At 51.3% G+C, this 20347-nt stretch overlaps 2 protein-coding genes across 3 annotated transcripts in view; one reads left to right on the top strand and one right to left on the bottom strand.

The window, feature by feature from the left end:
* The first annotated feature begins 492 nt into the window (after window positions 1–492).
* Window positions 493–11585, top strand: MPO (myeloperoxidase). The gene is made up of 12 exons (XM_033183634.1): window positions 493–820; window positions 966–1059; window positions 1409–1584; window positions 1777–1900; window positions 1998–2127; window positions 2209–2415; window positions 3281–3599; window positions 5736–5896; window positions 7744–7999; window positions 8496–8666; window positions 9524–9761; window positions 10553–11585. The coding sequence occupies exons 1-12, from the start codon at window positions 667–669 to the stop codon at window positions 10758–10760; spliced, it is 2238 nt and encodes a 745-aa protein (XP_033039525.1). The 5' UTR covers window positions 493–666; the 3' UTR covers window positions 10761–11585.
* A 1977-nt stretch (window positions 11586–13562) lies between these two features.
* Window positions 13563–20347, bottom strand: part of LPO (lactoperoxidase) — a 29740-nt gene continuing 22955 nt past the window's right edge. For both annotated transcript variants that reach the window (XM_033183632.1, XM_033183633.1), the window contains exons 10-12: window positions 16389–16641; window positions 15033–15206; window positions 13563–14365 (exon numbers count right to left, since the gene is read on the bottom strand). In XM_033183632.1, the coding sequence (XP_033039523.1) occupies window positions 14052–14365; window positions 15033–15206; window positions 16389–16641 (741 nt within the window). In that variant the 3' untranslated portion in view covers window positions 13563–14051. The remainder of the gene's footprint in view (window positions 14366–15032; window positions 15207–16388; window positions 16642–20347) is intronic.

Below are 20347 nucleotides of genomic sequence, written 5' to 3'. Positions count from 1 at the left end.
AACTTGGGTTGGAAGTGCTAAATTCAAAGGCTGGGGACAGGCTGGGCCCAGTGGCTCACATCTGTAATCCCAGCATTTTGGGAGGCTGAGGCGGGTGGATTGCTTGAGGTCAGGAGTTCAAGACCAGCCTGGCCAACATGGGGAAACCCTGTATCTTACTAAAAATACAAAAATTAGCTGGGCATGGTAGTGGGCACCTGTAATCCCAGCTACTCGGGAGGCTGAGGCAGAAGAATCGCTTGAACAATTGCACACCAGCCTGAGCAACAGACCAAGATAAGGTCTCAAAAAAAAAAAAAAAAAAAAAGACGGGGCAATGCTGGTCCCTCCTTTTCTGCCCCTTCCCCCCGTTTCAGGGGCCCCTCTGTGTGTACCTTCCAACCCCAGTGGGGGAGGAAAGAGAGTTCAGTCTCCAGGATCAGACCTTCCTCTGCCTCACCCCGCCCCCAGCTTACAGGACATAAAAGCGCAGATTGAGCTAAGAGGAGCTGCCAATATCAGGTGAGCTGTGGAGGTGGGGTCCTTGGAGACTGGATGACAGCAGCTGGAAGGGGATAAGGGTGCAGTGAGCCCCTCCCTCAAGGAGGTCTGGCTTTATCCAGAGACAGGGCCCTCTGAGGTGGGGCTGAGGTAAAAAGGGGGATTGAGCAGCCCAGGAGAAGAGAGATGGGGGTTCCCTTCTTCCCTTCTCTCAGATGCACAGTGGACTCAGGACCTTGCTGGGCTGGGGGTGTCACTGCAGAGATGAAGCTGCTTCTGGCCTTAGCAGGGCTCCTGGTCATTCTGGCCGTGCCCCAACCCTCTGAAAGTGCTTCTCCAGGTAACAGTTCCCAAGGTGGGAGAAGATGGTGTGTTGGGGTGGTTGTGTTCCAGAGGCCCCTTTTCTCAGAGCAGGCCTTCTTAGCTCTGGGGCCTGATAGGGGGTTGGGGCCCATTCCTGACTTTGTGATCCCTGCTCTGGGCAGCTGTCCTGGGGGAGGTGGATACCTCGTTGGTGCTGAGCTGCATGGAGCAGGCCAAGCAGCTGGTGGATAAGGCCTACAAGGAGCGGCGGGAAAGGTGGGGCACGAAGCACTGCCCAGCTCTGGGCAAGGCTGTCCCAGGCCTTGCAGAGAAGGAGCAGACAGCAGGGAGCTTGAAGGTGGGAGAGGGGCATTATGGGGACCCATGTGGACTCCCTTTCTGTATGTCTGTCCCTGTGTCTCTGGATGGGAGAAAAGTTTAAAAGCCATCCTTCCCAAAGCCTTGCCTGTCTGGACACCCAGGTCCATAACCTTTTTCTAAAAGGACGCCTTCCTCTCACCCGTGGACCCATCTGCATGGTCCTGCATGTCTGCCCCTGGGCTGGGGCTCTGCTGGGTGGGTCTGCACCCCTTCTCTGGCCCTCACTCCTCCTTTCTCCAAGCAGCATCAAGCAGCGGCTTCGCAGTGGCTCAGCCAGTCCCATGGAACTCCTATCCTACTTCAAGCAGCCTGTGGCAGCCACCAGGACAGCGGTGAGGGCTGCTGACTACCTGCACGTGGCTCTAGACCTGCTGGAGAGGAAACTGAGGTCCCTGTGGCGAGGGTCATTCAACGTCACTGGTACTGTTGCCCATCCCACCCCAGGCCCCTGCTCCACTAGTGACTCCTCCTAGGGACCACAGCCATCTCCCAGTGATCCCCTCAACTTCTTCCTCCAGGGAGTCTCAGGGGTCTCCAGGGCTCCTCAGCTTCAGGTTGCCTGGGATAGGAAGTGAGGCGGCTCAGCTTCCCCATTGCTCTTTCCTTCGGCAGATGTGCTGACGCCCGCCCAGCTGAATTTGTTGTCCAAGTCAAGCGGCTGCGCCTACCAGAAGGTGGGGGTGACTTGCCCGGAGCAGGACAAATACCGCACCATCACCGGGATGTGCAACAACAGGTGCGGCTGGCAGGGGGTGGCTGCAGGACCCGGGCTCAGAGAGGTGTCCCGGATGCCTCAGGCCTCCTGGTGTCAGCGCCCTGTCATCCCCTTGCAGACGCAGCCCCACGCTGGGGGCCTCCAACCTTGAGTTTGTGCGCTGGCTGCCGGCGGAGTATGAGGACGGCTTCTCGCTTCCCTACGGCTGGACGCCCGGGGTCAAGCGCAACGGCTTCCCGGTGCCTCTGGTGAGCGCAGGGAGGCAGAGGGGGCGAGGCCCAGCCACGCGGTGCGCGGACCCAGGCGCCAGCTGACTCCGTGTCCCGTAGGCTCGCGCTGTCTCCAATGCGATCGTGCGCTTCCCCACGGATCAGCTGACCCCGGACCAGGAGCGCTCACTCATGTTCATGCAGTGGGGCCAGCTGTTGGACCACGACCTGGACTTCACCCCTGAGCCGGCCGCCCGGGCCTCCTTCCTCACTGGCGTCAACTGCGAGACCAGTTGCGTGCAGCAGCCGCCCTGCTTCCCACTCAAGGTGGCCCTGCTTCCCGCCCACTGCCTGGGTGGGGAGAGGGGCGATTGTTTCTGGAAGGGGCCATCTCCTTTCTGTGCCCAGATTTCCTTTCCCAGCCGCTGAGGAAGGCTGGCCCTGCCTCCCCTCTGTCCAGAAGCACTGGCTGCTCAGCTGTGACCTGTCTCCTTCCTGTGCCTGGGTTCAGCCAGCTGGCAGCCAGGGCCGTCCATTTGCTCACTGCCTCTCGCAGGCCAAGGGAGAGACAGTTGTTCCCCCCTGGCTGACAGGAGTCCTGTTGGTGGAATCACTGGCTTTTTGTTAGGTTGGGAGAGGGTTCTGGGAGGAGGACCTTCCCAGTGCCCCCCAAGCCTCCATGCTCAGTCCTGTTTCCTCCCCACTGAGGGGGCAGCCCCAACCCCCATCACAAAGAAGGAGAGAGTCTGGGGGTCTGGTCGGTGCCGTGGGATAGGGCTGGGAGTGGGCAAGGTAGTCAAGTACCTTGCTGAGTACGCAAGGAGGAGGAGAGAAAGGAGAGAGTGCCTGAGAGAGGGAGAGAGACAGACAGGAGAATGTCAGGGCCAGAGGGAGAGCAGGCACAGCAGAGAGAAGGGGAGAGAGACAGGCGAGGCTTTAGAGAGGAAGGGTTGGAGGCCTGGCGGTGCCCAGACCCAGGGGCTGCCCAGGTTCCCAGTTCAGTGTTCTGCTCATTAACCCTGAAGGTCAGAGGCTGCTGCTGGTGGCGCCCTAGGCAGCGATCCCGTTCGGGCCTCCAGAGGCCTCTACAGCTTGAGGGTACCAGAGGTCCTGAGGGCAGGGGGAGAGCCACTTCTGCTGGGGCACCTTCCCTGCCCTCGGTGAGCCAGTCTAGCCTCTCTCTGTGCCTCAGATCCCGCCCAACGACCCCCGCATCAAGAACCAAGCCGACTGCATCCCGTTCTTCCGCTCCTGCCCGGCCTGCCCCCAGAGCAACATCACCATCCGCAACCAGATCAACGCGCTCACCTCCTTCGTGGACGCCAGCATGGTGTACGGCAGCGAGGAGCTCCTGGCCAGGAACCTGCGCAACATGTCCAACCAGCTGGGGCTGCTGGCCGTCAACCAGCGCTTCCAAGACAACGGCCGGGCCCTGCTGCCCTTTGACAACCTGCATGATGACCCCTGTCTCCTCACCAACCGCTCGGCGCACATCCCCTGCTTCCTGGCAGGTCAGCGTTGGGGTGGGGACCAGGGGTGGCATAGGAGGTGTTCCCTGTTGGAGCCACAGTGAGTCTGTTTGTGAACAGCTAGTGGGTTTGTTCTTAGAGAGACTGTCCTCACCAGCCATTACTATCAACTTCGTGATATTAATCCAGTTGCCTTGGTAACAAGTCAGATGGAGCCAGAAAAGCAGAAAAGCAAACAACCTCTCCAACCCTAAGATGGAGACCCAGGGATGGACGAGGAGCCTCTGTCCATCAGTCCATTGCTTTCTCCGTCCCTCTTTTCCCTTCTGGACTCTGGAAGAGAGGAGAGTTGAGTCCCTCAGGAGCGGGGAACTAAAGGACAGAGAGGGCTGTGGTGTCCTTGCCCTCTAGAGCGACACTATCCAATGTGGTAGCCACTAGCTGCATGTGGCTATTTTAATTTTAGTTATTTTAAGTTAAATAAACCCCGTTTCTCAGCAGTGCTAGCCACATTTCAAATGCTCAATTGCCTTACAGTCTAGTGGCTCCCCCTAATGTGTGGTAGAGATGTAAAATATTTTCATCATCTCAGAAGGTTGAGTTGGACCACACTGCTCCAAAATATCCCCTCCTGCGCATCTTAATTGCCCATAATAAGAGATGATGGAATTTTAAATGTAAACAATTGGCAGTTTTGGAGACATGATTGGGGCAATGATAGCAGCCATGACCAGACATTTTCCAGCGTTTTTTGTTTGTTTGTTTTTTCCCCTAAGACGGAGTCTCACTCTGTCACCCAGGCTGGAGTACAGTGGCACAATCTTGGCTCATTGCAACCTCTGCCTCCTGGGTTCAAGCGATTCTTCTGCCTCAGCCTCCTAAGTAGCTGGGACTACAGGCGCCTGCCACCATGCTTGGCTAATTTTTTGTATTTTTAGTAGAGACGTGATTTTACCATGTTGGCCAGGCTGGTCTCAAACTCCTGACCTCGTGATCCGCCCGCCTTGGCCTCCCAAAGTGCTGGGATTACAGGTGTGAGCCATTGTACCTGGCCATTTTCCAGTGTTTTAAAATGTAAGCCCAATAGTGGACCTCAGGCCCTTTCCTCTGGCCTCCCTCTGCCTCCTCCTAATGGTTCCTGCTGGTCTCTCCCTGGCTGGGACCCTGGGAGGAGGCTCCAGGTTGGACTTTCTATAAGAGAGGCCCGACCTCTTCTGGGCTAGTTAGGCAAGGGCAGCCCTCCTTAGCCAGACTCAGCTGCCCCCAGCCTGGCTTTGATGAGCCTCGTATCCCAAGCCTGGGTCATTATGACCTCTAGCTGCCCATGGATGGAGATGCTGCTCTCAGAGAATTTCCTTTCCACCAGCTTCTAGAGTTGGCAAGGACTGACCCTAGTGTCCTGACCCTAGCCCTCTGGGCCCTGCAGAGAAGAGTTATGGGAAGACTAGGGGAACCAAGGGGGATCTGCTTAGTTTTCTTGAACAGTCTCAGGTGTGGACGCCATACATCTCATGTCCTAGCCCCCTCCCCTGGAGCAGGCTGCACCATTGGCATGTAGTAAAGGGCAGGGCTGACAACTCTGTTGAAACGGTAGTGGCTTTCTGGAGTCCTGTGTTGAGAAGGATTCTGAGGTAGCATCCAATTTTAGCAGGAAAGAGTGCTGTGATCATTAGCTGCATCAGACATGGGCGTGGACGTAGGCTGTGCTGACAGGCATGCTTCTTCCCAGACACTCCTTGGAATCAAGAGAATCAATGAACCAAGCAGTGTTCATAAGTCTCATACTTTGTAGCAGGCACTGTGTTAAGCCACATGTATCCATATGTGTGCTAGGAGGGAGGGTAAAATATAAAAAGGCACAAGCCCTGGTCCTGTGCTCAAGGAGCTCCCCGTTTCAGGTGCAGGAAAGTGGCACATCATGTGTTGGAAGTGATGCCTACTGAATGAGCATCCCCAACCAGCAGTGCCCCTGAGCTGAGGCAGAAGCTATTATTGTGGACTGGGGCATCAGGGTAGGCCTCCTAGAGGAGTGTAAATTGGGGATGGTGTGAAAAGACGGATGGGGAGGAGGGTTGAGTAGGAGGCATTTCAGGCCTTGGCTGGGGAGGGGGTTTCAGTGGAGCAAATCTTTTCTGGGATGGAGGACTCAGGAATGACAGTGGCTTTTGCCTCCCTAAGGGGACACCCGTTCCAGTGAGATGCCTGAGCTCACCTCCATGCACACCCTCTTACTTCGGGAGCACAACCGGCTGGCCACAGAACTCAAGCGCCTGAACCCTAGGTGGGATGGGGAGAGGCTCTACCAGGAGGCCCGGAAGATTGTGGGGGCCATGGTCCAGGTAGGCTGTCTTGAGCACCGGGCACACGGGATCCAGATGTGCCCCTGCAACATCCTAGCTGTGTGACCTTGGGCAAGTTCCTAACCCTCCTGAGCCCTGCCTTCTTCATCCATGAGGCTATAAGGATTATAATACATATATGAAAACACCTTTCAGATAGTAAGTGCTTGACAAAGGCTCCTTCCCTTCCCTCTCCTTCGCAGGTTTGCTCCCTGCAGTCTTCTTTCCTGTGGGTCTGTGTTGGTGTTGAGAGGGTTGAATGTTTGACTTAGTGCCTGAGTAGCTGTTCAGTAAATTCTTCTTCCTTCCATCTCACTGTCGCTCTTAGCTCCTTTACCCACTCACATCTTCTTTTTAAAATTAAAAATATTACAGGGCCAGGCGCGGTGGCTCATGCCTGCAATCCCAGCACTTTGGGAGGCCAAGGCGGGTGGATCACGAGGTCAGGAGATTGAGACCATCCTGGCTAACACAGTGAAACCCGGTCTCTACTAAAAATACAAAAAATTAGCTGGGCGTGGTGGTAGGTGCCTGTAGTTCCAGCTACTTAGGAGGCTGAGGCAGGAGAATGGCATGAACCCGGGAGGCAGAGCTTGCAGTGAGCTGAGATGGTGCCACTGCACTCCAGCCTGGGCAACAGAGAGAGACTCTGTCTCAAAAATAAATAAATAAATAAAATTTAAAAATTATTATTATTATTTTATTTTTATTTTTTGATACAGGGTCTTACCCTGTTGCCCAGGTTGGAGTGCAGTGGTGCGATCTTGGCTCACTGCAATCTCCACCTTTCAGGCTCAAGCCATTCTCCCATCTCAGCTTCCTGAGTAGCTGGGATTTCAGGCACGCGCCACCATGCCCGGCTAATTTTTGTATTTTTTGTAGAGACGGGATTTCAACATGTTACCCAAGGTGGTCTCAAACTCCTAGGCTCAATTGATCTGCCCTCTTCGACCTCCCAAAGTGCTGGGATTACAGGCATGAGTCACTGTGTCCGGCCCACTCACCTCTTCTTTTCGGCTCTGTCATAATCCACCCAACATCCTTAGCCTCATTTACTCCTGGGGCAATGTTCCCGGTTCTGTCTCTCAACATCTGGTGCTTCATTGCTCCCACCCTCTCCCTCAGAGGCAGATGCAGACACACACACACACACACACACACACACACACACTCCTAGATTCTGGAGGAGAGAGTTTCCGGTGCTAAGGGTGAGTTTTGATTTACACTAAGAACGCAAGTGAAATTCATTTACACTCCAAAAGAACTTCTAGAATCTAGAATGTAGAGTGAGACTGTTCCATGTCTTCACTTTTCACAGGGAAAATCATGCCAGATGGTCCTTCGTTCCTTCCTGCCTCCCTGCTTTCCACAAACCTAAACTGAGCCCTACTGTGGGCAGGCACTTGGTGGGCACTGTGAAGTATTTCAACAACTTCAATTTCCCTTGTTCTCAAGGACTTTATAAGATAGTTGCAGAAATGACAGATTAATAACGTGAGGACAAGGAAGTTATCACAATGACTAAAAAAGTGATTTGCTATTTAGTCCTCTAAGGCAGAGGGCAATATAATTATCCTTAATGTACATTTGAGGAACTCATACTCAGAGAGGTTAATGACTGGTCCAAGGTCACCCAGCTAGCAAGCAGTAGAACTCTATTTATGCCTCTCAGTGCCACTCTGTTAGGCCCAGTTCCGGTATTGTGGGAGGTTATTCCCTGACCATAGAGGGATGGGAGGGATTCCCCAAGCCAAGAGCAGGCAGAGACTCTGGCCCTCCTGTGCTGCCAGGCAGCATTTGCAGTGGAGGAGTGGGTAGAGAGGCCATTCCAAATGACTTGTCTTTAGATCATCACTTACCGGGACTACCTGCCCCTGGTGTTGGGGCCAGCAGCCATGAGGAAGTACCTGCCCAGGTACCGTTCCTACAATGACTCAGTGGACCCACGCATCGCCAACGTCTTCACCAATGCCTTCCGCTACGGCCACACCCTCATCCAACCCTTCATGTTCCGCCTGGACAATCGGTACCAGCCCATGGAACCCAACTCCCGTGTCCCCCTCAGCAGGGTCTTTTTTGCCTCTTGGAGAGTAGTGCTGGAAGGTAAGCAGGACCTAGGCCAGGAGTGAGTGGGCTGGCAGCTAAAGGTGGGGTGGGGGTCACCTTGGCTCTAGGGAGCTAGGGTGGGGAGCAATCTGCTTTCCTCCCATCTTGGAGATCTGGTCTGACTCTCCAGCCTCAGTTCCCCTGACTCTACTTCCATATCTGATAATAAAGAGTGGGAGTGGGGATGGCTGTCAGAGGTAACTGGCTGCTTCCTATGTGTTGTGGCTTGCTGTGACCCAGGATGCCAGGGCCTGGGAGCATCGCAATCTTGCAAGTCTAAATGGCATAATCTCCTGAGACCTATATGTCCCTGGATCATGTAGTGACCGGTGAGGACCTGCTCACTGGAGCCACCTTGGTACCAGGCACTGCATGTGCCCAGCCCTCTTCTCGAATACTCTTGACCTTACCTGGACTTTTCCCTGACTCCAATCTGAGCTCTGATACTGATCCAGATACTTCCTTCCCCTGAGCTGGCTCCTCTGGTCCCCAGGTGGCATTGACCCCATCCTCCGGGGCCTCATGGCCACCCCTGCCAAGCTGAATCGTCAGAACCAAATTGTAGTGGATGAGATCCGGGAGCGATTGTTTGAACAGGTCATGAGGATTGGGCTGGACCTGCCTGCTTTGAACATGCAGCGCAGCAGGGATCACGGCCTTCCAGGTGAGGGGCTGCAAGAGTCTCCCCTGACACTCTCCTCCCCTGAGCTGCCTCCTAGGTAGCCCATCACTCCTCTTCCCACTCTACAGCCCCTGCCCACTCCAGAGCATATTAGAGGCACTTTGCTCTCAGGAAGTAGTCTGAGACCTGGCCCCTGCCTTTCCCTGGACCCATCTGATCAATTTCCAGCTCCTCTCAGCCTCCTTTTGCATGCTGTCATTCTCATCTTAGGGGCATCATCATCATAATGATAACCCACAGTCTGAAAATCTGTCTCTGTCATCATTTCATTTTGCTTCATTGTACGTTAACTCTGGGGGAGGAGATTATTGTTGCCTTCATTTTACTGATGAGGCAACTGAGGCTTGACGAGATTCAGAAGCTGGACAGGTTCTTTAGTCAAGTCAGTGGCAAAGCTGAAATTTGAAGCCAGATTAGCCTAACCCCAAAGCCCGTGCCTATGTTATGGGGTAGCCCATGTGGCTGAGGCTCCTAGACACATTTCACCTCTCATGGGTCAGAGACAGACACATTGTGCTGTTCTGGAGGGGGACAAGGAGATGTACCTATTCTTGGACCCAGCAGGAACTGTGGCAATTTAGGGTTTGCCTTACGGTAGGAGGGCAAGAGAAAGACAGAGATGGTCCCAGAGAGGCCCAGTTGTGCTCCTTGGTCGGAGCCAAAGGTTCAGGGTTCCCTGATGTGAGGTCCTTCCCTCCCTCTATGACCTTGGTTGTGTTGGGAAGGTGGGTTTTCTGGGCTGCTGGCAGATATGTGAATCTTCCCGGCTGTCTCCAACGACCTCCCCACCTTGAGGCAGAGGGACCTGCCCACAGCCACCTGTCCCCTCCCCTACGCAGGGTACAATGCCTGGAGGCGCTTCTGTGGGCTCCCGCAGCCCAACACGGTGGGCGAGCTGGGCACGGTGCTGAGGAACCTGGAATTGGCGAGGAAACTGATGGCGCAGTATGGCACGCCCAACAACATCGACATCTGGATGGGCGGCGTGTCTGAGCCCCTGGAGCGCAATGGCCGCGTGGGCCCACTCCTCGCCTGCATCATCGGCATCCAGTTCAGGAAGCTCCGGGATGGTGATCGGTGAGGAGGGGCAGGCGGCGTGGGCCGCTGGGTGGCTGTGGGCCTATCCCTGACTCTCTCAGAGCCCAAATTTCCTCCCGTCAGGTGAAGGACTGGAGGGAGTCAGTGATTTTCCAGTGTGTTCCAGGAATCCTCCAGATGCCCTGGAGTGCCTCTAATGTGCCCTGAACCTGTTGGGGGTGCAGCAAGGAGAGACCTGGACCCCTGGTTGTAAAGGGAGGAAGATAGAAAAATGCCACCCTTAGCTACTTATTCCCGTGGGTTTCACTGTGCAACCACGGGGGTGTCAGCCACCAGTGGGCAGTCCCCTCCCAGCTTTCCCACAGCTCCCCTTAGTGTCATTTCATCGTGGTCCTGACGTCTTCATGTCTAGTTCTTGCTTAGCCTGTACTGCACCTTTGAGAAAATTAGAAAAAGGTGGCCCTCTCTGGGTGAATGAATTATAAACCACCCCCAAGATTCTCTCCCACTCTTGTGGATGCAGCCCCTGGCCTGGGCACAGGGCTTCAGGAGTGTGTGTGGGCCCGGGTCCCCCTCCAGCGTGGCGCTCTGGAGGCTGCCGGGCTAGGGATAAGGGAAAGGCCACTGGGCAGCTGTGCTTTACTCTGCACAACGAGTGGAACATCACTTGTGTGAAGGCCCCTGAACTGCCCAAGGGCCTGGGGCCCTCCTGTGCTGCCAGGTGGCATTTGCTGTGGCCTTGTTATATCCAGGGAGCAGCACAAGCCCACCGATGCCCTGCCAGCCCAGAATATCCTCAGGCACAGTGTCCATGGGTGTTCCCCATGCAGGTTTTGGTGGGAGAACGAGGGTGTGTTCAGCATGCAGCAGCGACAGGCCCTAGCCCAGATCTCCTTGCCCCGGATCATCTGTGACAACACGGGCATCACCACTGTGTCTAAGAACAACATCTTCATGTCCAACTCGTATCCCCGGGACTTTGTCAACTGCAGTACACTTCCTGCATTGAACCTGGCTTCCTGGAGGGAAGCCTCCTAGAGGCTAAGTAAGGGGGTGCAGCAGTGAGGTGTATATCTGGGCTGGCCAATTGGAACCACGGCCAATTGGAACCATCTGGGCTGGCCAATCTCCTTGCCCTAGGTGAGCCCAGCCCTGTTCTGGGTGCAGCTGAGAAAATGAATGACTAGACATTCATTTGTGTGCTCATGTATCTGCAAAGTATATAAATTGGCATTTCATGTGTGTGTGTTGTCTGAACATGGGGAGTGTTTCATGGGTTATGTGTATGTGCCATTTATGTGAGTGTGTATTTGTGCCGATGAGAATACTGAGTATGTGGAAGGCAGCAGAACGGACTGGTGAGGCGCACAGCTCAGGAATTAGACTGCTTGGGTTCCCATCCTGACTCTGTGGCTTGCTAGCTTTGTGAACTTGAGCAAATTACCCTCATTAAACAAGAGTTTTCTTCCTTGTAAATTACATCTGTCATGGTTTCTTGGAGGGCCCACTTGTATCCTCTTGTTCTTCATTTATTGAGCACCTACTACATGCAAGGCACTGTACTGGGCATGAGAAACATATAGAGACAAGAAAGAGATACCAAAATGCCATCTGTGTCTCGGTTAGCAGAGCTGGACCAGTGGTGCCCTGGAGGGATGAGCCAGCCGCAGCTGGGCTCTGTGGTTGACTTATAGGCCCAGCCAGCCAGGCTCAGGCCATGGCTCCCCTTTTCCTTCCTCACCCTGATTTCTTGCTTATTCACTGGAGTCCTCCTGAAGAGGAACTGGGCCTGTTGTACTTTCTGTACCATTTATTTGCTCCCAACGTTTATGATAATAAAGGCACCACCGATGGGGACCTCCACTCTGTCCGTGTCTGAGGAGGAACTGGCGCTTTTGCAGAGATTTACTCTGGGCTTTGCACTTGAACCAGTGTGGTCTGTGCTCAGGGCCCTGTGTTTCTGAACTGAGGGTGAGGGTGTCAGGGAGTTTTCCCTTGAGAGCTGTACGTGCAGGGCAGTCATCTCTTGGAAACATGGAGGGCAGGGCACGCGGTGCAGACCCTCCTCCCTCACCTCCGCCCCTGCCAGCCTGCAGGGGACTGTGGTCACCAAGCCCTCATGTTTGTTAATTGCTCTAGCAAATGTTTGCTATGTGTTCACTCTGTGTCAGGCCTGTGCCAGGGGCTAGGAAGTGGAGGGGACAAAATGCTGTGTGGTAGGAGAGAAAGTGCAGGGACCTGGTGAGGAGGCAGGCCCTTTCCCGATGAGAGGGGCCTCTGCATCCTGCATCCCGGCAGCCTGGCACAGGGGTTCAGAGGCCCTCAAGACAGTAGACTCCTTCTCACTTATGGTGCACATGGCCCCTGGAGCAGTGAGAGCAGATGGCTGGGCCCAGAGAACAGGGCCAGCACTGAGGGAGGGGAAGGAGTATATTTCCCTAGTAGTCTTGCCTGGAGCTTGAACCCTGCATCTGACTGGAGGACTCCCTCCCTCTCTCCTTCCTTCTCAAATGTGGGGAGGGGCCGGAAGTGGTGTAGGATGGTGGAGTCTAATGTACTCATGGGGCCCTTGGTAACGTTAGGACCTCACTGTGGTAAGCAGCAGCATAAATACTGCTTGTCCTCATTTCCACGATGAGGAGAGGGCTGCTCAGAGGAGTGAAGCAACTCGTCCAAGGTCTGGCAGTGCCAGGCTGCAGCTGAGGTCATCTGGCTCCTGGGCTCTTCCCACAGGATGACTGGGTGTCTCCCACTCCCACCCCACCAGTCGGGGGATCTGGAGGCCCTGGCTGGAGGCCCTAATCTTTCCCAGGGGGTCATTTTAAAAGAAGAACATATGAATATGTATTGGGCAGAAGCTCAAGGAATGTTCTGGAAGTGCCCCTTCAGAGACATCACAGGATCCCAGGACCACTCTAGAAGACAGTATTTCTCAGAAGGGCCACTGGAAATGATATTAGCTTCAGCTGTGGGGGACCCAGGCTTGGTTTTCCTTCCTGTTTTATCCCTTGGTACCGCCACCTACCATCCCCCCCATGCCCTCTCTCTTGCTACTCCACAGCCAGTGCTTCTTTTCCCCAGGAGCCCCCGCCCCTCCCCTTTCTTTGAGAGCTCTTAGAAATCCCACCAAACCATCCCCTCTCACCCCAAGACCTATGTACACGCCATCTCAGTGGTAAGACATGTATGGCCTATAAACATTTAGTTACTTATTTGGCAGTGATTCCAAAGTCCGCTTTGCATCTTTAGTCAGTCATCAGATGTTTTTGAGCACTTCTAATGTGCTGTGCACTGTGCTAGGTGCCACGGGGAACCCTCGGAGGCAGGCTGACATCCTGGACTAGGGAGCTTACAATCTAGGTGAGAGGACAGGAGGAAAGATAAAGGTCAAGGGCCAAGACTTGTGGAGGGAAGAGGACAGGTAACATTCAGCAAGCTGGAGCAGAAGCGCACCTCAGAGGGGCTAAGTCTTGACAGAAAGGAGAAGCCACAGGAGCCGAGTGTAAGAGCTGGGAGGGGCCGGGCGCGGTGGCTCAAGCCTGTAATCCCAGCACTTTGGGAGGCCGAGACGGGCGGATCACGAGGTCAGGAGATCGAGACCATCCTGGCTAACACAGTGAAACCCCGTCTCTACTAAAAATACAAAAAAAACTAGCCGGGCGAGGTGGCGGGCGCCTGTAGTCCCAGCTACTCGGGAGGCTGAGGCAGGAGAATGGCGTAAACCCGGGAGGCGGAGCTTGCAGTGAGCTGAGATCCGGCCACTGCACTCCAGTCCGGGCGACAGAGCGAGACTCCGCCTCAAAAAAAAAAAAAAAAAAAAAAAAGAGCTGGGAGGGCTGAAGCAGTCACCCTGGGGCCTGAGCAAGCTGTTCACCCAGGGATGTAGAGAAGCCCAGCTGCAAAGAAGGGCTGGGACTTGGGTGTGGAGCTCTAAGGGACCAGGTCATTGAACTTGCTTGAAATGGCCCTGTGGACCAAAGGAAACTTTTCTGTGCAGCGCAGGCGGTATTGGAGCCCAGGCCCCTAATTCTTCACTGAGGCCCAGGGTGACAGGTCCAGCTTGTCGATGGCTGAGCAATCCACGAAGTCATAGGGGTAGCTGTTGGCCCGGAATGGGTCCCGTGGGACCTTGGTGATGCGGGTGTTGTCACAGACAAGGCGTGAGAAGGACAGTTTCTGTAGAGAGTCCTTCTGCTCCTTCGTGAAGACCCCAGGGTTTTCCCACCAGAACCTACAGAGACAGAAGTAGAGTCACTCCACAGTCTGGCCGCTGGCCCCTCCCCACTGTGTCACAGGGGAAGGAAAGGGTCACAGGAACCATGAAAAGCCCTACTCACACTGAGATCTGGAGTCAGTGCTTATGCAGGACGTTGGGACACCCCTCCCTGGCTGAGGACGCACTTGCCTGTCTCCATCGCGGATCTGCTGGAACTGCCTGCCCAAGAGGCAGGCCAGGAGAGGTCCCACCCGACCCCTTTCCACCAGCGGCTCAGCAATGGCCCCTATCCAGATGTCGATGTTGTCAGGGGTCCCGTAGAGACCCAGTAACTTCTTGGCCAGCATCTTGTTCTTCAGCACTGTGTTCAACTCCTCTAGTGTCTGCGGCTGTGAGAGGTCGCAGAAGGCTCTCCAGGAATTGTACCCTAGGGTGGAGAGGCTGAGGCTGTCTCATCCCAGGGACTTCCTGTTCACAGCCCCCTTTGGAGCCATGTCCACTCCAGCTCTATCAGCCCTTCGTTGGTGATCTCTTTTTCATTTAAGGAATGCCAAGATGGTACCAGATATATGTTCTTTTCTCTGCATTAGGGGAAATGGAAGATTCTGCTTCATAAAGGAACAAAGTGGGTTTTAGAAATGGCCTGGGGCTGGACATGGTGGCTTGCACCTGTAATTCCAGTGCTTTGGGAGGCCAAGGTGCTTGAGGCCAGGAGTTTGAGACCAGCCTGGGCAACATAGCAAGACTATGTCTATGTTAAAAAAAAAAAAAAAAAAAAAAAAAAAGCTGGGCATGTGGCACACCTGTAGTCCACCTACTTGGTAGTCTTAAGCAGGAGGATTACTTGAAGCTAGGAGTTTGAGGCTGCTGTGAGCTATGGTTGCACCACTGTACTCTAGCCTAGGCAACAGAGCAAGACCCTGTCTCAAAAAAAAAAAAAAAAAAAAAAAAACCAAACGAAAAAAACTGGCCTGACTTTTGTTTCAGAATTGATCTGATGATCAGATCCTCAGGGTTATAGAAGAGAGTCTCCAGGAGCCCTAGAAAGTCAGCTAAAATTTCCCCGGTGCAGGCCAGACTTCAGACCCACTCACCAGGTTGCCCATGGTCCCGGCAACGCTGTGTGTTGATGGCAGCCAGGTCAAAGCCATGGATCCTGTGAGTTGGCTGGAAAAGCTTGTTGCGCAGCTCTCCAGTCATCATTTTATTCTGTTTCATCAGCTTGGATTTCTTGGCCAGCAGGCCCCGCACCAGAGGATCAATTCCACCTGTCAAGGGAGACCCAGAAGCCACGCTTAGGATGGGGGCAAGGTGGGAACATCATCCATGGCTTGCCTCTGCCTCCACCAGACATTTTCTCTTGGTTGAATGTGGGTCAGCTGGACATCCCAGGCTGGAAGGAGGGAGAGAAGAGCACAGTGCAGCCTGAAGGGTACGCTCAGGGAGACAGGGGCATCCAGATTGTCTCCTGTGGGGGTGGGCAGAAAGGGGCATTCATGGGATGATGGCATGAATATAAACATTGAGATACTTTTTGGCCATGCATGGTGGCTCATGCCTGCAATCCTAACACTTTGGGAAGCCACGGTGGGAAGATTGCTTGAACCCAGGAGTTTGGGATCAGCCTGGACGACATGGCAAAACCCCGTCTCTAAAAAGAAGGCAAAAAAATTGGCCGGGTATGAGGGTGTGTGACTTGTAGTCCCAACTACAAGGGAGGCTGAGGGAGGAGGATCAAGTGAGCCCAGGAGGTCAAGGCTGCAGTGAGCAGAGATTGTGCCATTGCACTCCAGCCTGGATGACAGAATGATACCCTGTCTCAAAAAAAAAAAAAAAAAAAAAAAAGATATTTTTAAAGCCCTAGTTCATGGAGTCAGCTTTTTCTTCCATATGTTCGGCTGAGGAACATTGCATAATGGGAAAAGTTTACATAAATCTCAAGGAAATGGCCTTGACTTGTTAGGCTTTAAGTAAAGTTAATTTCAACACAACATAGCCTAGGGATAAAGGAAAGTTGGGTCCAACCTCTGGCACCTCTATGAAGTGAAAAACTCTAGAGGAGATAAACGAGCAATGTATTTACCAAACCCATGAACTCTTTCTGTAGGAGTCAGAGCCTAGGGCAGGGGAAGGAGGTAGGGAAATCCCAGTCACCTTAGAAGCCAAGAGGAAAGAAAGAATAACTAATACTTATTGATCACCTCCTGTGTGTCAGGAACCATTGTAGGGTGCTCCACATGTATATCTCATTTAATGTTTTGGATAGCCTCGTGCGATGGGTACTATTATTGTCTCCATTTTATAAATGAGGAAACTGAGGCTCAGTGAGGTGAATTCACTCGCCCAAGGTCATGTAAAAGTGCTTGGAATCTGACTTCCAAGACAAGTTTCCCTACAATAGGCTGCAGAGTGGGAGACCCAGGTGACAGTACTTCCCTGAAAGGGCATACCATCTTTGACCATCCTCCAAGTGTTGAAGAAGAGGGTGTGGAGGGGGAGTTCTGGTTCTGGCCCCCATGGCTGATAATTCTCATCCAGGCGGGACACAGAAGAGGGGACCTCCAAGTGGCCAAAGCGGAAGGCGAAGGTGAAGACATTGGAAATTCTGGGATCCACAGATTCATTGTAGCCTTGATATGGGGGTATCCACTTCTGCATGTAGTCACCTAGCAAAATGGGTAGGTAGTCCCTAAAGGTGATAATCTGGAGGGAGAATAAAATCAAGAGGAAAGGGTGTAAGAAGGCTGAAACCTCTGCAGAGGGAGGCTGTGAAAGAGCTGCAGCCAAGAGTGATGAGCTGTTGAAAATCAAGGATGGCAAATGGATAGCATATGTGCCCAGTCCCCTTCCTATGATCATAGCAGACATTGCTAATCAATCATGACATTTTTTCTGTTGATCTCTTATGATTTGTCTCAACATAGGCTCTACTAATCAGTCATTTGAATTTGGCATATGAAACATACTCTCTTTGTCATCTTTGCGCTAAGTTTATGACCTTGATGCTAAAGTGACAGTCTTTGTGTGTCACTTTAATGTAACAATGTCAGGGCAAGAGGAATGATAAACCACAGGAATGATTCAGGGGCAACTGAGGAAAGTTCATCCAATCTCCAATTCTGAAAGAAATACAGCAGAATGGAAAGACTGGTTTCTGGTTTTCTTTTACATAAAAACACAATGAACTACCACAAATAAAAAATCTTCAGAAAAGAAAAATGCCTCCACATAACCTAATAATTATATTAATTTTTATTCTTGTAGTCTTCGCCTATATGTTACCCACTTTTACATAGTTACAATCCTACAGAATGCATACCTGTGCATTCTGCTTTTTCACTTCACGTTTTCCACATTTCTATCTAGCTTTCACAGTGAAGCCCTGTGTCTCTTTGCTCTTAACCCAGTGCCATTAGGAGCTCAGGTGCAGCAGTTCCTGTTCCCCTAGAAGGTTGCTCAGCAACAGCAGCCAGTCGGGGAAGTACTTTCCTGCCTTGCAGACAGCACCAGCAGGGATTGAGTGGGAAGCCCCCAAACACCAGAAGAGTGAAGTAGACCAGAATAGCATTGCAAGGCTCAGGAAACTAAGGTTTGGTGGACCTAAAGCCCACAAAAGCAGTCCAGAACCTACATGCTAAATCTAAACAGGGTAACTATGTGCTAAAATAGAAGTGCTTTTTTCTTTCTTTCTTTTTTTTTTTTTTTTGACAGGGTCTCACTTTGTCACCCAGGCTGGAATGCAGTGGTGCCATCTCAGCTCACTGTGGCCTTGACCTCCCTGGTTTAAGTGATCTTGCCTCAGCACCCCCAGCTAGCTGAGACCACAGCTGCATGCCACCAAGCCCGGTTAATTTTTGTATTTTTAGTAGAGACGGGATTTCACCATGTTAGCCAAGCTGGTCTTGAACTCCCGACCTCAGGTGATCCACCCACCTGGGCCTCCCAAAGTGCTGGAATGACAGATGTGAGCCACTGTGCCTGGCCTAAAATAGAAAATTTAAATAGGATCAAGGGTCTCCTAATATAGTAACCAAAATGTCTAAGATACAAATGAAAATCACTCATAATACCAAGAACCAGAAATGCCACGTTTTTAGTAAAAAGGACAATCAACTGATGCCAAGGCTGACATGAATCACATGCTATAATTATCTGATAAAAATTTTAAAGGCAGCCATTATAAAAATGCTTCAATAATCAATTACAGATTCTCCTGAAACAAATACAATATCACAGCAAAGAAGTAGAAATTATAAAAAAGAAACAAATCAAAATGACAGAATTGAAAATACACTAACTGAAATTTTTAAAAAGCTTGAATAGACTCAGTAACAGAGTAGGAATGACAGAGGAGAGAATTGGAGACAGATCAACAGAATTTACTCAATCTGAACAACAGAAAGAAAATAGACTTTAAAAATTGCTCAAACAAACCAGAGCCTCCGGGTTCTGTGAGACCATAACAAAAGATCTGGCATTCTTATCAATGGAGTCCCAGAAATAGAGGAGAAAGGGGGTGAAACTGAAAAAGCATTTGAATAGTGCCTGAAAATTTCTCAAAATTGGTGAGAGGCACACATTTACAGATTCAAGAAGATGAATGAATCCCAAACAGGATAAACATAGTGAAATTCACTCCAAGGCATATAATTAAATTTCTGAAAACTAAACATAAAGTATTAAAATAGTCAAAGAGAAATGACACAGTACCTATAAAGAAACACCAATTCAAATAATGGTAAACGGCTGGGCGCAGTGGCTCACGCCTGCAATCCCAGCACTTTAGGAGGCCGAGCTGGGTGGATCATCTGAGGTCAGGAGTTTGAGACCAGCCTTGCCAACATGGCAAAATCCTATCTCTACTAAAAATACAAAAAGAATTATCCAGGTGTGGTGGTGCGCATCTGTAATCTCAGCTACGCGGGAGGCTGAGGCAAGAGAATCGCTTGAGCCCGGGAGGCGGAGGTTGCAGTGAGCTGAGATGTCACCACTGCACTCCAGCCTGGGTGACAGAGCGAGACTCTGTCTCAAAGAAACAAAAACAAAACAAAACAAAACAAATATCGGTGAAGCTCTCATCTGAAACCATGAAAGCCAGAGGAAGTGGTGCCACATTTTTCATGTGCTGAAAGACAAAAACTGTCAACCCTGAATCCAATAGCAGGTGAAATGATTCTTCAGGAATAAAGAGGAAATAAAGACGTTCTCACACAAAGGAAGACTCAGAGAATTTGCTGCACACAGACCTATCCTTAAACCATGGCTAAAGGAAACTCTCTAAACACGAAGAACGGGAACAGAAGAAGGACAGGACCCTCAGAAAGGAAAGAAGAACAATGTCATGGGTAAAAATAGAAGTAAACATCAATTCTTTTCCACTTCATGTTTTTTTTCATTATATTTTATGGTTGACGCACCATCTGATGTGGTACAAAATGTACTTAGAAGAAATGCTTCAGACAATTATATTTCAAAAGTGAGGAAGGTGAAGGGACCAAATGGAAGTAAGTTTTCTACATGTCACTTGAAATGATAAAGCACGACACCAATAGGTTGATACATCGTAAATCCATATCTCTATCTCTGTCTTTATTTCTTTTTTTTTTTTTTTTTTTGAGGCAGAGTCTCGCTCTGTCGCCCGGGCCACAGTGCAGTGGCCGGATCTCAGCTCACTGCAAGCTCCGCCTCCCGGATTTACGCCATTGCCTGCCTCAGCCTCCCGAGTAGCTGGGACTACAGGCGCCCGCCACCTCGCCTGGCTAGTTTTTGTATTTTTAGTAGAGACAAGGTTTCACCGTGTTAGCCAGGATGGTCTCGATCTCCTGACCTCGTGATCCGCCCGTCTCGGCCTCCCAAAGTGCTGGGATTACAGGCTTGCGCCACCGCGCCCGGCCTCTATCTTTATTTCTATATCTGTCTACCTATCTATCCTGAGAATAACCACTAAGAAAATTATACAAAGCAATATGTGATCAACTGGACCTTTAAAAAATGTTCAATTAACCCACAGGAAGGCAAGAAAAGCAATATTAGAGGAACAAGAAACAGAAGGAACAAACAGAAAACAAATAATAAAATGAGAGCTATTGGAAATTTAATACCTAACATGTTAATAATTACTTTAAAGATAATTTAAAAGTAATGATTACTAAAGGTCAGAGATTGGCGGAGTATATTTCTTTTCCTTTTTTTTTTTTAAGTGACCCAACCATATGCTGTCTAAAAGAAACTCACTTCAAACATAATGACATAGGTAGGTTGAAATTGATGGAATAAGAAAGATCATGGAGACATCAATTTTTAAAAGCAGGGGTGACTATATTAATATCAGATAAAATTGACTTCAGAGGACAAAAGTGGAAATTACATAATGAGAAAAGGATCTATCCATCAAGAAGATGAAGCAGTC

The sequence above is a fragment of the Trachypithecus francoisi genome, unplaced genomic scaffold (assembly GCF_009764315.1).
Source record: "Trachypithecus francoisi isolate TF-2019V2 unplaced genomic scaffold, Tfra_2.0 Lachesis_group20, whole genome shotgun sequence".
Taxonomy (NCBI): Eukaryota; Metazoa; Chordata; class Mammalia; order Primates; family Cercopithecidae; genus Trachypithecus; species Trachypithecus francoisi.
Note: the sequence above shows the minus strand (reverse complement) of the source record. Positions and strands in the feature narration are given on the sequence as shown.

Excerpts from the sequence above, each read along its gene's own strand:
- MPO (XM_033183634.1), top strand. The coding sequence starts at position 667 with ATGGGGGTTCCCTTCTTCCCTTCTCTCAGATGCACAGTGGACTCAGGA. Across the intron at positions 2,128-2,208 it reads ACGGCTTCCCGGTGCCTCTG|GCTCGCGCTGTCTCCAATGC; the intron begins GTGAGCGCAGGG and ends CGTGTCCCGTAG. Across the intron at positions 2,416-3,280 it reads CGCCCTGCTTCCCACTCAAG|ATCCCGCCCAACGACCCCCG; the intron begins GTGGCCCTGCTT and ends TCTGTGCCTCAG.